Raw genomic sequence first — 13175 nt, forward strand, 5'->3', positions numbered from 1 at the left:
CTTTACTACCTACAGCAACCCATGTCAGGCAGGCTACATTTGCTCTCCTTGCCTTACTTACTCGCCCCTCCGACTTTGCAATTTGGACAAGGAACCTATGAGATGTCCTCACCGCAAGGGGCATGGCACCAAATACACGTACGTCAGAGTAGGAGAAATCAGAAAAAGGAGTGATACAAAGATGAAGGAAGAAGAAATCAGCCTCATCAATTCCCCCGCACTGATAGCAGCATATCGTTGATGGTAGACGGCAAACAGCCAACTAAGGACTGCTAGACCTTGGCGTAGCCTAGGTATACTATTCCGCTCTTTAGATCTCTCTGTCTCTTATTTTCTTTCACATCAGTTTGCTCCATACCATATTATGTAGGTAATATTGCTGCTGCCAGATTGCGGGAATTAATAACTTCGATCTCATTCCAAGGTTTGGGGTGGAGCCGCCAGACTAGTCGAATTTTTCTTCTGATGCACCGGCGCGCACAAAATAACTCTAAGGGTGAAGTCCGGGTTGGAACAGGGAAGGCCCAAGCACACTCAGTATGCTCGCCAGCTGCTAGACTCGTGTCTGTATAGAGCACTACGATCCATACCGATACTAGAACACAGAATACTGGTACGCAGATATGCTTATTGTATCGTATCACTAGAATATATCTCTATGTGCACGCTCCAAAGCGCATCTTCAATAAACCCAATCCGCAAGAATGGACAGACCTGTGAGAAATGCCTTGAAGTCTGCTTACAACTTAGGCTCAAAGTCTTCATACTCGCTCAAGTCCTTCACTGGCCGCACCCCACCTGTGGCCTTCATATTCAGCTTGAAGTCGTAAACATCTTCGATGACGACCGCCGTTGTCCCGTTGTGCGAGAGCTGCACATCCTCGGCTGCTGTAGCTTTGTCGCCGCCCACCGCATTCCCATTGGTTCGGTGTTCTTTGGACAACTTCTCCCATGCTGCAGCTGCCGCATCGATCTTGGCTTCATCGGCCACCGCCAAGTCCTTGACCAAGTACTCCTTGAGCTCCTCAAGCTCCTTGTTATGGTCATGGTGCGCTGAGCTGAGTCGCGCCTGCAGGTCCGTCGCTGCCTTGGTCGCCTGCTCCGAGTTTAGGCTGAGAGTTTTGATCAACTCTGAGATCTCCCGTGTTGAGACGTCGCTCTTGGCCTGCGCCAGTAGGTGTATCACGACTTTGGCCCGAGCCTTGGACTTGGGGTCAATGTAGTGCGCGTAGAATTCGAGCATATCCTGCTTGGTCAGCAACTTGATATTGGCCGCATCCTTTTGCACTGTGAGCCGTGGCAATTTGCTGGTTAGCGCTGATCAAGACATATGGCGTCCGCATATCAATGTCTTTCCCGACTTACTTCGTTCAAAATCATATGTCCCGTTGTAAATCTGGTTCCAGTGCCTGGCCACTTCCTGATCCAAGTTCTTGACTTTTTCCAACCTGGAGTTGATAAGACTCCTCTTGTGGCTCTCGAATTCTTCGTCGCTCATCTCCTCCAATTTCTTCCCAAACTGGAGCAAGAAAACTTCGATGCGAGACTCAAGATACGAGGGCTTCTTCTCGCTCTGAATGACGAACCTGAAGCTGTATGTCGTTGGTGTCGACTTGATGCCAGAAAATACGACATATCCCAGTTGCTCCTTCGTCCGAAGCTGATCAAACGTGGGCTCCCGAGCCATCTGATCAAGCAACAGTGTCTGGGCGCGGAGGGGCTTGGTGGCCATATCGTCGATATCGCCAACGTACAACAGATAGTCTATGCAGTGGTTGACATTCTTGGGATCTTTGAGCGGCGTTTCGTAGGTGTAGTTGGACCCGGGTGGAAAGATCAGCTGCCGTGTGATAGGCCACTGTGACTTGGGCAGTATCCGTGGCCTGAGTGTCTTCTCGACCATGTCGGTAAGCTTCAAAACGTCCTCTTTGTACAGGTTGCCTAGGGCATAGCACTCCATATGCATTTGTGAGATCATTTCCTTATGGAAACTCCGGACAGTATCGATAGTTGCGATGGGCAGCTCAGTGGCAATGTCCTCAATCAGAAAGTCCACTTCAGACATCAACCAGCCGGAATAGTCAGTAATCTGGTGGTATGGCTGCTGGAAAGCCCAATTGCGGTAGGCACGGCCAGTCCGCTCCTTGACAATGTTGAACCTCTCCTCCTTAATTTCGAGGTCCCGAACCGTAAGCAGAACTCTCTCCATAAGGACTGGCAGTTTGTCGTTGTAACCGGCGATCTGTATCGCCAAGCCAGCGGCATCCAAGGAGACTGCATAGTTGAGGCCAGCAATTTCAGCGTCGTATGCATATTCTTCTAGGGCATCCTTGACGAGATCCGTGTAAAGTCTTGCCCTCACGTAGTTTTGAGCACTAGCGTGGATCAGTGGAGTCTTGCAACTCACCACCAAGGCTGCCTTGGGTATCCAAAACCTGTCGTCTTTCTTGTACCATGTTCGTGCCAGATCGTCGTTACGAATCAGGCGGGGCCCGATAGCTGGTTCCTTTACTTCCTTTTTCTCTACATCCAACTTGGTTGGGATGAACATGTTCTTGTGCGGGAGGTGTAGATGTCGTATCCTTTGCTGCGGCGACACTGAAGCGGCCTGCTTTAGCTCCTCCATGAAGTCTGACGGTATCCTCTCATACTTGTACTCGGTTCCGTACCACTTCTCCCTCTGGTCCCAGTCGCCAGGGTATTCCCGCGAAGACAAGGTAAGACGCAGGTTCTCCGGGCGGAGCATGTCAATGCCCTCCTTGATCAGTTCTGGGTCGAATTTCCGCAACTTCGGGTAGCTCAGAAGCCATTCGCGAGGCACTTCGCTCTGCATGACGGAGCTTGTCTTGCTTGCAAATTTACTGGCAGGAGTCTTTTGCTTAAATTTGAACTCCACCTCAGTCATCTCTTGCTGTTCTTTGAATATCCATTCCTGTGGTGGCGTTTCTCGTAGAAGGGATACATATTGGAAGAAGGCCTTTACTATCTCCTTGTAATGTTTGAGTCCCTGCAAGCAGTCAGCGGTGTGCACTAACCCCCGTCGGCCAGATGCAGAACAAAGCCAAGAGTTGACGTTGCACTTACTTCCTCTGTCAAACGGACTTGACAGTCAAAGATCCCAGGGCTACCCGAGCAAATGGGGTAAGCGCCGGCGCTAAGACCATTGGCCCAGCCCATGGTCTTGACATAAGACATGATACTGCCAGGCCCCTCATGGCCTATCAAGTGGGAAATGTACCGACTGGGTTGCGTTTCGTGGTGATTCTCTTGATCCATGAAGGGGAAAAAGAGATTCAGTTCCCTGTTGTCCATGACAGGTTTGGTAAATATCTGTGTACCCAATTGTTCTGGGCCAAAAGGATCCTCGTCCTCCCATCTATTTTGGGGCAGATTCTTGTTGGGGATGTCAGAAAATAGTTCGACAACCCAGCTCTCTAGTACGTCTAATGGTTCCCTTCCCAAGACTACAAGCTTCATGAGGTTTGCTGAGTAGTGCTTGTTGTAAAACTCGATGAACTTATCACGGACATTGATTCCCCGTGCTTCGGGTGCCGTTTTCAAGACCTCGAAGTTTCCGGTGGAAAAGTGACAGTATGGATGCTTCGGGTTTGACAATGACTTGACAAGCTGATGGAAGCGCCATACGTCGCTCTGCAAATTCTTCTTGTTTTCGGAATCGACGGCTTGAAGTTCGCGATCCAGTGTCGACTCCAAGAAAAGCGGCTCGATAAAGAACTGCGCGAACCGGTCCATTGCCCCGTAGAGCGGCGAGGGGTTTTCGGCCGAGGCCTCTCCGTCGTCGCTGGGCTTGCCCGCTACCTCAAAGTAGTAGTTGGTGGACGTGGAGCCAGTGTAGGCATTGGAGCTTCCTGAGTTGGCTGATAGATACTGTGAATAGGCGTTTTCAACTGGGTACTTCTTGGTACCCATGAACAACAGCTGCGCGCGCGCATGGTACGTCAGCAACGGAAACGGCGCACCGAACAGAGAAGGGAGGAGGCCGGGTTGTTGGACAATGACCCACATGTTCAACTGCGTGGGCCATGCCCGGCATATCGTCCTCGTCGCTAAAGGCGCCGACGTTGACGTCCATGGCTGCACTGGCCTTGTCCGTGTCCGGATCGTGAACAATCAGGGCCTCGAGCTTGTTCTGGAGCCGGATAACGCGGTATGTCCTGTTGTCTACAGAGGGCCTCTCGATATGATCCGTGACCCTCTCAACCGGATGCAAGGGCGCCATCCTGTCCACAGGCCATGACGCCTGCTGCTCCGTGTCGCGCCGCATCGTCGTAAGCGGCCTGCTAGCAACTCTGGATACAACGCGGTAAGTTGCGGGGATCAAGAACCGTGCGGTCTGCATGCAGCGAAGGAGGCGCCGGGCGATTGTTGTGGCTGTATGCGAAGCTTGATGTCCCTACAAATGCGTCGTCAAAGAACAGTAGACTATAGGACTCGCGACGGCCCTGGAGACCACAGGCAAGAACCAGTGTCGGAAAGCGGACAATTGAGTAAGGCAGGTAGGCACTATTAGGTAGGTAGGTAGGTAGGTAGAGATCTGGACCGGACCGCTTGAGATCCAATGCGGCAAACGTCGGTGGGTCGATTTGGCGGGGCAGGGACACTGTGTTGGACTCGGGCAGCCTCTGAATGCGCAACGCTTGGCCTAGGTCCCCGCAGCGGGTCCGCTAAGGTACCAACCGACCTGATTGCTAGGTAGGTGAGGTAGCTACAGTACCTACCCGCAGGTTACCTTACCTGGTTGCAACGTGCTGGACCACATTGCATTATTGGCAAATTGGCAAGTTATGGTATAGTAATTAATTAGATGTACACTTGATACGGTACTGTACTGTACCACTACATCTGAGGTGTGCCCTTTATCGATACACACCAATCATCGCTGAAGGTGGGGATGCTATCTTGACTGGGCTAGAAGAAAAATAGTAGCACAACTTCCCACGAGTCGGATGTGAGAACTTGATTAGAGGCTACCCCTATTCACATGGGTACTTGCAGTCTGCACCAACCAGATGTCCTATGTGTCTACTCAACCAGAGACAACTTCGTCAGAGGTTGCATATTTCTGTGACTGCCTCAAAAGCGGACTCTTTGCCACCTTTCAGGAGCTTTACTACCATATAGTAGTTCGGTCGAAAGCCCTCTAATTACCGGTAGAACTGGATGGTGTGAGCGATCAAGCCGCTGAGAATGGCGAAAAGACCTGAAGCTGAAGACAGGCTTCCGGTGGTCAGAAGAGCATCTGACTGTCAATTCCGAGGCCAATCAATGCCTGAGCCAATAAAGGCTGGCAAATCGGCTAGTGGCGCTTCGGTATCGGGTGGGTTCTGTCAGTCTTACTACCTGTGCTAAAGTATTAGGTAGGTACCTTACTCTGCTACCGGTAGACATCCGATCTGACTCTGCAAGGAAGCCATGGTGGGGATGAGATGCCAAAGAGGTGTGTCTCCCTCTTACTCAACAACTGGCGTTTGGAAATACGGGACATTTAGATTCCTTTTGGCGCCGTCACCTTAGCTGATGACGTCGCGTGCATGTGCTGTCCTTGGATTGCGTGGATTAGCGTAAGGCGTAAGAAACCATCACCAATGGAAGAGGGATAGCCGGTTATTCTACCTATCCGGATGCGTTCATTCCAGGAATGGCAAAAGTTCTAGGTCTGAACCACGAAAATATGATATACCTAAGGTACCTTAGGCACCTTCGTAAGGTCCCTGGTTTCCTACGTGCCCAGGGAGGGTAACCTACCAACGAAAATATGAAAACTTCCACAGTACACCTTCTCATGTGGGCAGCTTTCCCATATAACTTTATGTAGACGACGAGCCCAGCGCGGACGAAATCGAAAATTGTCATGCTCCCCGAATTGACTCGCTCAACAAGTCAGCGCAACCCGGGAAAGACGTGCGGAGAGATAGGCGGCCACCTCCCTTACTTGGAAATCAGCATCTAGTCTACAAACGCCACGTCCATCCATCTCCCAGATAGGTTACATTTCCCGGTTATCCATGTAGGTAGGTAACCTCTGTGATCCGGTGATCCATCCATCTTTCTCATGCACATGCCGATGGATACGTGTGGTGGTACCTGGGTACGCCGGCTGCTAATGTACCGGTACCTCGGGCGTATCATTGGTAAGCGCCGCACTTAACTTATAGTTGACGTCCTGCTACTCTTTTCAAGTCGATGCAAATATGATGGACGACTTGAAGCTGGACCTGGAAAAGCACATGTCCGACCCCGCCGAGTCGGCCCTTCCAGCCGACTCTTTTCCTGACATTGGATGTGGGGCAATCACCTCCGTGCATCGTTGTTTTCATCTTTGGCTTTGTACGGTTCACGTTGGGAGAGGTACATTGCGATGTTGATGAAAGCAATGGATTAAGTGCTGTAAATGCACATGATTCTGGCTGGATGCGGCCTGCATATCAAAATTAATGAGTATATTTATTGTAGGAAGCTTACACAAGCATACATGAGGGCGGTTTCCTACCGAAACGAGCCAATGGGGTCGTACCTGTCTTTATGAATGAACAACGCTTCGACATATATGTTACAGTCAAGCCGCGTTGGATCCAACATCGGTCAGTCGGGCTATGGAATGAGACCTATGCAGGCAGATACTTAGGTAGGTACATAGATTAAACCGCATGAAACCTTAATAGTTGGGACGATTCTTCGATGGTCAAAACCTCTTCTTTCCATGTCGCCATAGTGCACAAAGGCTTCGGAACGTCAGTGTCGACTAGGAAACCACTTAATTATATAGTGACCATTTGCAGAGGTATCCGGGTTTCATGAATTGAATTCGTAAAATGGCCCACTTTGACTTGCATGATGACTCAACAATAATGCTGATATCCTGGCAATGTTCACTAGGTCTAGGTCTATCTCATTTGTCCTTGAAACGATCTATCGTGCCTGTACTTTTTTTAACCTGCGACGGCCCGCTTGCGCCGTCAATCTCAAAAACCTCAAGTAACGTAACTGAGATTTGGCCCTTGTAGCTGTAGCATCGGCAACTCGTTCCTGCAGGAGCGCAGTGCCGTAATAACGGGGGTTTCCCCTGGCCTCATGTTCTCCTCTTTACCCGAAATGATGTTCAACTGTAGATTCACGGCACAATTCTGCCGTCATGCAGAAGCAAGTGATTGAAACAAATTGCGATAGATCATCATCGCTTCATTTATCCCCATTGTCTTTGGGCGAACGTCAGTGTCGACTAGGAAACCACTTAATTATATAGTGACCATTTGCAGAGGTATCCGGGTTTCATGAATTGAATTCGTAAAATGGCCCACTTTGACTTGCATGATGACTCAACAATAATGCTGATATCCTGGCAATGTTCACTAGGTCTAGGTCTATCTCATTTGTCCTTGAAACGATCTATCGTGCCTGTACTTTTTTTAACCTGCGACGGCCCGCTTGCGCCGTCAATCTCAAAAACCTCAAGTAACGTAACTGAGATTTGGCCCTTGTAGCTGTAGCATCGGCAACTCGTTCCTGCAGGAGCGCAGTGCCGTAATAACGGGGGTTTCCCCTGGCCTCATGTTCTCCTCTTTACCCGAAATGATGTTCAACTGTAGATTCACGGCACAATTCTGCCGTCATGCAGAAGCAAGTGATTGAAACAAATTGCGATAGATCATCATCGCTTCATTTATCCCCATTGTCTTTGGGCGAACGTCAGGGGCAGCTGCATGAAAGACAATGTACTAGAAGCGGGGTTTAATCACCCTCGCCCAGTCCTAAAGTCGCTTGGCTGCTGTCAGTATCAGGATTGTCATGGCTGAAAATTTGCAAGTGGCCTGGTTAGACGGTAGGCAGTAAAGCCTTCATATCCGGATTCGGTCGACATGACCAAGGGCTGTGTAAAATGGGGCCGGGATCTGACCGATGTAGTGGGGACTATGTCCTCGCACAGAAACTGACGAGACCCTGCGGGTACTTCCGGTGCGAAGCAGTGTGTAAAGTCCCGGAAAGTAAAATACTCAGCATCTCAACGCCCACCCTTGCCTGATGACCTTCGCTTAGACGATGGGCTGGGAGCGGGAGGGTTAGCAGATGAGATGGACAAGGGCATGTTCAGCTTCACGTTCTTTTTCCTGCGCTTCGCAGAGAACTCCAGAGCTTTAGTCCTCTCAGAGTTCCTTCTTGCTGATGTTTCCGACCTGCCACGTTTTCGTTTGCTGTCTTGACTTGAGGACTGCCGCCCGCGCGTATTGTTACCGCCGGCGGTATATGGTGTGGATGAATTGTCAGATTCGGAGTCGTCAGAATCCTCGCTCCCAGACCCCGATTCCACGTCCACGTCCTGTTCGGATTCCATCTTCGTGTCCTGTATAAAGCGGCGTTAATTCAGTGCTTCATGATCACCAATTAATTACATGCTTCGAAAACATACTTGTGTCGACTTTTTTGGTTTCATATTAAAGCGTCGTATATGTGCTCCCCCAGGTGACGGACCGGCGTATACTTCGTCGTCTCCCTTGTCTGCCGTATCGATCTGGGCAAATCCGACCTGAACCACCATCAACGGAGCTTTCGTCTTCCTGGCCGTCGATGCAGGAGACGCGGCTGGGAAATCGAGGACCCAATGAGTGTCACCCGACTCGGCAGCCTGTTTTGCAATAGCTGCCTGTCTTTTCCTCTCCTCGTCCGCAATCGCCGCCTGAACAGCCTTTTCGTCGAGCTTCGCGTCGCCCGAAGCCTGTCCGCGGTTGAGAGCTGGAGACAATGGTCCCTCGGACTTGCGTCGCTTGCTCGCGCGTGCTGTGTCTTCAGCGTGTGGGGTTGTGGGTGATGATGTTGTGGAGGAGTTTGCTATGCCCCTCTGCATGAACTTCATCGATAGCAAACGCGACGACATCTTGAAGGCCCCTCACAGGGTCGGAATCCAATTTCTGTAGTTGACGTTCCAGGCCAGGTACGTTCAAATAACAGGTCTTGTTATGTGTTCTTGATATTACGAAGAATCCGGTAGATTGCTTCGGCAGTGAACGATTGCGCTGCAGTGAAGAAATGCTTGAAATATCTTAAGCCCAAATCTTGTTGGCAACACAGCGACGATGACCTTAGGAACTTTGAGTATTTTTTTTCTGGGTCTAACGTGTGACAGGCGGCGTCTGGTCAAGGTTGCTAAGCCAATTGAATGGTATGTAACTCTGATTATAGTGGAGAACAGCCTGGTGTGGGTCTGTTCGGTCCGTGGCCGCGTTTGGCATTGATTTAGCTCACTTCACGACAAACATTCAAGCTGCATGTACAAGGTTTGCCTATCTCGGAGGCTGGAATTCTCAATTGACACCGAACTACGAACCTCACAATGATATCCGGAACCAGACTAAGAACTGCCCAGAAGCTGGCGAGCCAGCTTCGGGTGTCTTCGCGGGCTTTCACCATATCAGCTCGCCAATTGGAGTCGAGCGCGGCGACGGCCGTGTCGGCATCCAAGACGGAGACAGCCCCCAAGACTACCGACCCCTCCTCGCAGCCTCTCGAGGTTCTCCAGGCCCCGAACCGTACCGATATCTGGGCTCGTAGCCAGAGGTCGCGCTCCGAGGCAATGACTGGCCCGCGATTCGAGCAGACTGACTTCACCCAGCAGGTTGGTGGCCAATATCTCGACAGGCATGCCGTACCTCGAGGGCGAGGGAGTGGTTACTATGCCAATATGAGGTCGTATATCTCATTATAAAAGCTTGCTGGCTAACCGATTCCCTTCATTGCTAGCCCCAACCATACTCTGCCATGGAATTGGTTCACAAGGAGCCTGTTAGGTGGACGGACGAGCGCGTAGTTGCTTGTGATGGTGGCGGTGGTCCTGCTGGCCACCCAAGGGTTTTTATCAACGTGGACAAGCCTGAGATTACCCCTTGCGGCTACTGTGGACTTCCTTTTGTTAGTATACCCTGCGGCTGATCCCTCGGGTTCAGAACTCGAATCTCGTTGCCCATGCTAACAATCAATGCTCTCGACAAACTACAGGCGAATGAGCATCACCGCAAGCACTTGGAGTCTCTTCCGAAAACCTCGTACCCCCTGGCATAGAGCGGTGATGAGTTCCTAGATTCCCTATGCGGTTGTATGCTGTACATAGAAATCGAGTACCATTTAGAACTCTTGTATTCCAGAACGGCTTTTCCACCGCGATTACATTCTGTGATCATCCTCGCATTACAGAGCCACATCGAATTTCGTTGCTCTCAAACTTCCTCGATGTGCTGCAACCGTTTTCGGGGTTACGCCGGAGGACATCCTATCCGTGACTGCGCAACATGTTTCCTACTAAAGGCCAGGTAGTCAGTTTTGTGTAACACTCCTACACTTTCATTGTCTGCTATGTAACAAATCCCGCTCATGTCAGTCTGCGAAATCAGGATGAGAAAGAACATGGTTATCTTTGAGAGCAGCACTCACTCACTGTTGGAGTAGGATAACGAGGTCTGCTGCACACTGAGATGGCTGGGAACAACCCCTGGTTCGACGGGATTGGGTATTGAACGCCAGCGGTCCAAGTGTCGTCTTTGTTGTGTTTAATAAAATTGCCTAGTGCTAAGGTTTACCTCCAGCCCTATCAATTTCAATTCGACCAAGACCGAGGGCCAGGGATATCACCACGGAGACTGTACACGTCTGCCCAATATATCACCCAGTTCTCATTGAAGCTCCTGAACTTGAGCGAACGACAAAATATGGTACAACATTGCCCGATTAAATAGGTAGATGAAGCTATGCCGTTGCTGCTACAACCCACGACCAATTCTACAACCAAAAGCAGGTTTGTTCGAGCAGACCCACGCGAGTATTGGGGACGGAAGGATTATGGGCTTTGCATAGGGCCAAAAGCTGTCCAAACAATCACAAGCTACCTTGTTAGTTTTCATCCAACATTGTTGCCTACCTAAGTAAGTATCCATCTGGTCGTGTCTGGCTTTGTCTCCTGAGTGACATAATGCGGGCTCTCTTATGTCGGGGCAAATTCCTCCCCTCTTCGCATATGTACCAATATGTGTCGATGGGGTCAGTAGATGCTGACCAGCCCCAAGAAGCTCTGTAGACTGCCAGAGTACGATACCCTTGAAGCCCAGTAACGCTCGTCGGCCTGGATTAGGTACCATAGTCGGTACCAGTTGGACAGTTCGTTGCTAGTGGACAAACAAACTATGTCTATATGGTGAATGGGCTTGAGGCCAGCCTGGACCGCCTGCTTAGAGCCGTCCAAATGCAAATCCGGGGTCTCACATCGTCAATCGCATAAATATCTCGCTCGGCGTTGCCACGAGAACACAAAGCGTGCTTGGAGTACGTAGCAGGTATACAAAGGGGCGTTCTTACCAAGCAACCAATTTCAGTAGTCACCGTCACTTTGGGTCAAACCCAGTATTAGTTCTAGTACAAATGGAGACGTTAAAATACCTGAGCGACTAGACAAAACCCATCCCGCCCTGTTCCAGAACACCGACCCAGACGAGGCTGTTCTTGACCAAGACCTTTACCTATCTACTTACCTGCCCACCTATTTATTTATATGCTGTTTGTCCAAATTTACCAATTTTACGATCAAAAAGCACTCAGTGCGGACGCGGACTGTATATGGTAAAACTGACTTGACTATTGAAAGTAGCTGCTTCATAAGAACGCCTTATATAATCGGCAGGTTGGATTTGACACCGCAGTTACCACCCTCTCTCTCAGACCACGCATACGACGAGCTAGCTGTACAAGGCTGATACCGGCGGAAAAGTAACACCGGCATAATTTTATGTTAGGATATACATAGATGATTGGGAAGGTCAATCCCCGAGTCTTCTTAGTGATAAAATATGGCTGTGTTTGAGTGTCGGAAGAACCTTTTTAATCTCGAAAGGTTGCTTGTACACATGAAATTCTCCATATGCTTGGTGGACTTTTTATCCCTATTTACGTTAGATAGATTAAAGATAATTTTCGACATTGTACCTAGAACAAGTGCCAGTTGGTCTATATTAGGAATATCGATGTCAAAGATCGACCCGTATTTGTTAAATAGGACCTTGCAGGCTTAACTTTGTCACTTTATGGACATCTACCGTTAGCCATGACAGAGCTACGAAAATGGCAGATCCTTTTCATTTAAATTCTTGTTCCAATAGGAGAAAACGGATAAAAAAGTATACTTCCACTACTTGAGTTGAAGACTGTCATGAACACCGAGGGTGACTGAGCTCGTATGGACCAGACAGCTGCCCTCAACCCTGACACATCTACGATACGGACTAGTCGTCATGAGCAAGGAACCGGGCTTATCGGCTCGCGAACTGCACGGAACAGATGCCGATTGCCACGTAATGTACGCGACCCTAAATATATGCCGGAGTAAAGTTTCGAGATGGCGATGTGGCCACGAATATGGTCTTGCCACAGCTCCACAACTAAGAAATCTACCACTATGTGACCGTCGGTCCTCTTGTTGTTATATCGATATTCCGAACCTTAATCTCCCTATCCATGCTAGTCTTGCATGGAATGCCGGTCATATACGCCTTGATGTTTGCAGCTTTTGCAACTGGGCGAGTCGATAAGGTTGTTGTGTGAATCAAGTCTTAGTAGAACTCACAATACCTCACTTACCCTTCCAAATGGTACGTCAAGTACGACCCAAACAATGTAAAAGATTAATAGACGATGGACAGTAGGTAAAGTACCTTACCTAGGTGCCTACCTACCTACCTACCTAGGTACCAGGTAGTCCGTGGTCCATCAGTGTATTTTTGGGAGTAACTAAACAGCTTGCCATCATAATTTTTACTTGGCAGTGGTGGGTGGACTCTCGAATTAGGCCTATCCTGGCTAGCCTAGCCCCCGCCCATAGGGCGCAACGCTAAATATAAATAACACAGCTGGTCTATATTTGTCCCCTGATCGAAAGGCATTACGAGCTCTCAACCCCAGATGCTCCCCGTATAGATGAAATCTGTCGGTTTGCATTGTTTTGGGAGTTGTATACCTAAGGTACCTACCTAGGTATGTACAATTAAATATGCGAGAAAACTGGAATTAGTGGACGCAGGAAAGCACAGGGACGCTTGTAATTAATGGATTATCTAACCTAGAACTACTGTAGAGTGCTTCGTAGCATTGTCCGTACATGTAAAAATACCTCGGACCCAGCG

General features: G+C 49.5%; 4 protein-coding genes across 4 annotated transcripts; 1 reads left to right on the top strand and 3 right to left on the bottom strand.

Moving 5' to 3' along the window:
- Positions 1-608: 608 nt before the first annotated feature.
- MGG_13149 (A-factor-processing enzyme) lies at positions 609-4566 on the bottom strand. The gene is made up of 4 exons (XM_003710516.1): positions 4025-4566; positions 3085-3939; positions 1366-3007; positions 609-1287 (listed from the first exon to the last, which is right to left on the bottom strand). Exons 1-4 carry the CDS (start codon positions 4358-4360, stop codon positions 740-742), a joined length of 3381 nt encoding a protein of 1126 aa, XP_003710564.1. The 5' UTR covers positions 4361-4566; the 3' UTR covers positions 609-739.
- Positions 4567-6170: 1604 nt separating this feature from the next.
- Positions 6171-6566, bottom strand: MGG_16440 (uncharacterized protein; the record flags this gene model as incomplete). Its single annotated transcript, XM_003710517.1, has 2 exons — positions 6171-6439; positions 6536-6566. 2 exons carry the CDS (start codon positions 6564-6566, stop codon positions 6171-6173), a joined length of 300 nt encoding a protein of 99 aa, XP_003710565.1.
- Positions 6567-7217: 651 nt separating this feature from the next.
- MGG_05667 (uncharacterized protein) lies at positions 7218-9119 on the bottom strand. The gene is made up of 2 exons (XM_003710518.1): positions 8426-9119; positions 7218-8359 (listed from the first exon to the last, which is right to left on the bottom strand). Exons 1-2 carry the CDS (start codon positions 8888-8890, stop codon positions 8021-8023), a joined length of 804 nt encoding a protein of 267 aa, XP_003710566.1. The 5' UTR covers positions 8891-9119; the 3' UTR covers positions 7218-8020.
- Positions 9120-9257: 138 nt separating this feature from the next.
- On the top strand, positions 9258-10227 carry MGG_05668 (uncharacterized protein). The gene is made up of 3 exons (XM_003710519.1): positions 9258-9628; positions 9754-9921; positions 10009-10227. The coding sequence occupies exons 1-3, from the start codon at positions 9347-9349 to the stop codon at positions 10069-10071; spliced, it is 513 nt and encodes a 170-aa protein (XP_003710567.1). The 5' UTR covers positions 9258-9346; the 3' UTR covers positions 10072-10227.
- Positions 10228-13175: the final 2948 nt, after the last annotated feature.

The sequence above is a fragment of the Pyricularia oryzae genome, chromosome 1 (assembly GCF_000002495.2).
Source record: "Pyricularia oryzae 70-15 chromosome 1, whole genome shotgun sequence".
Lineage (NCBI taxonomy): Eukaryota > Fungi > Ascomycota > Sordariomycetes > Magnaporthales > Pyriculariaceae > Pyricularia > Pyricularia oryzae.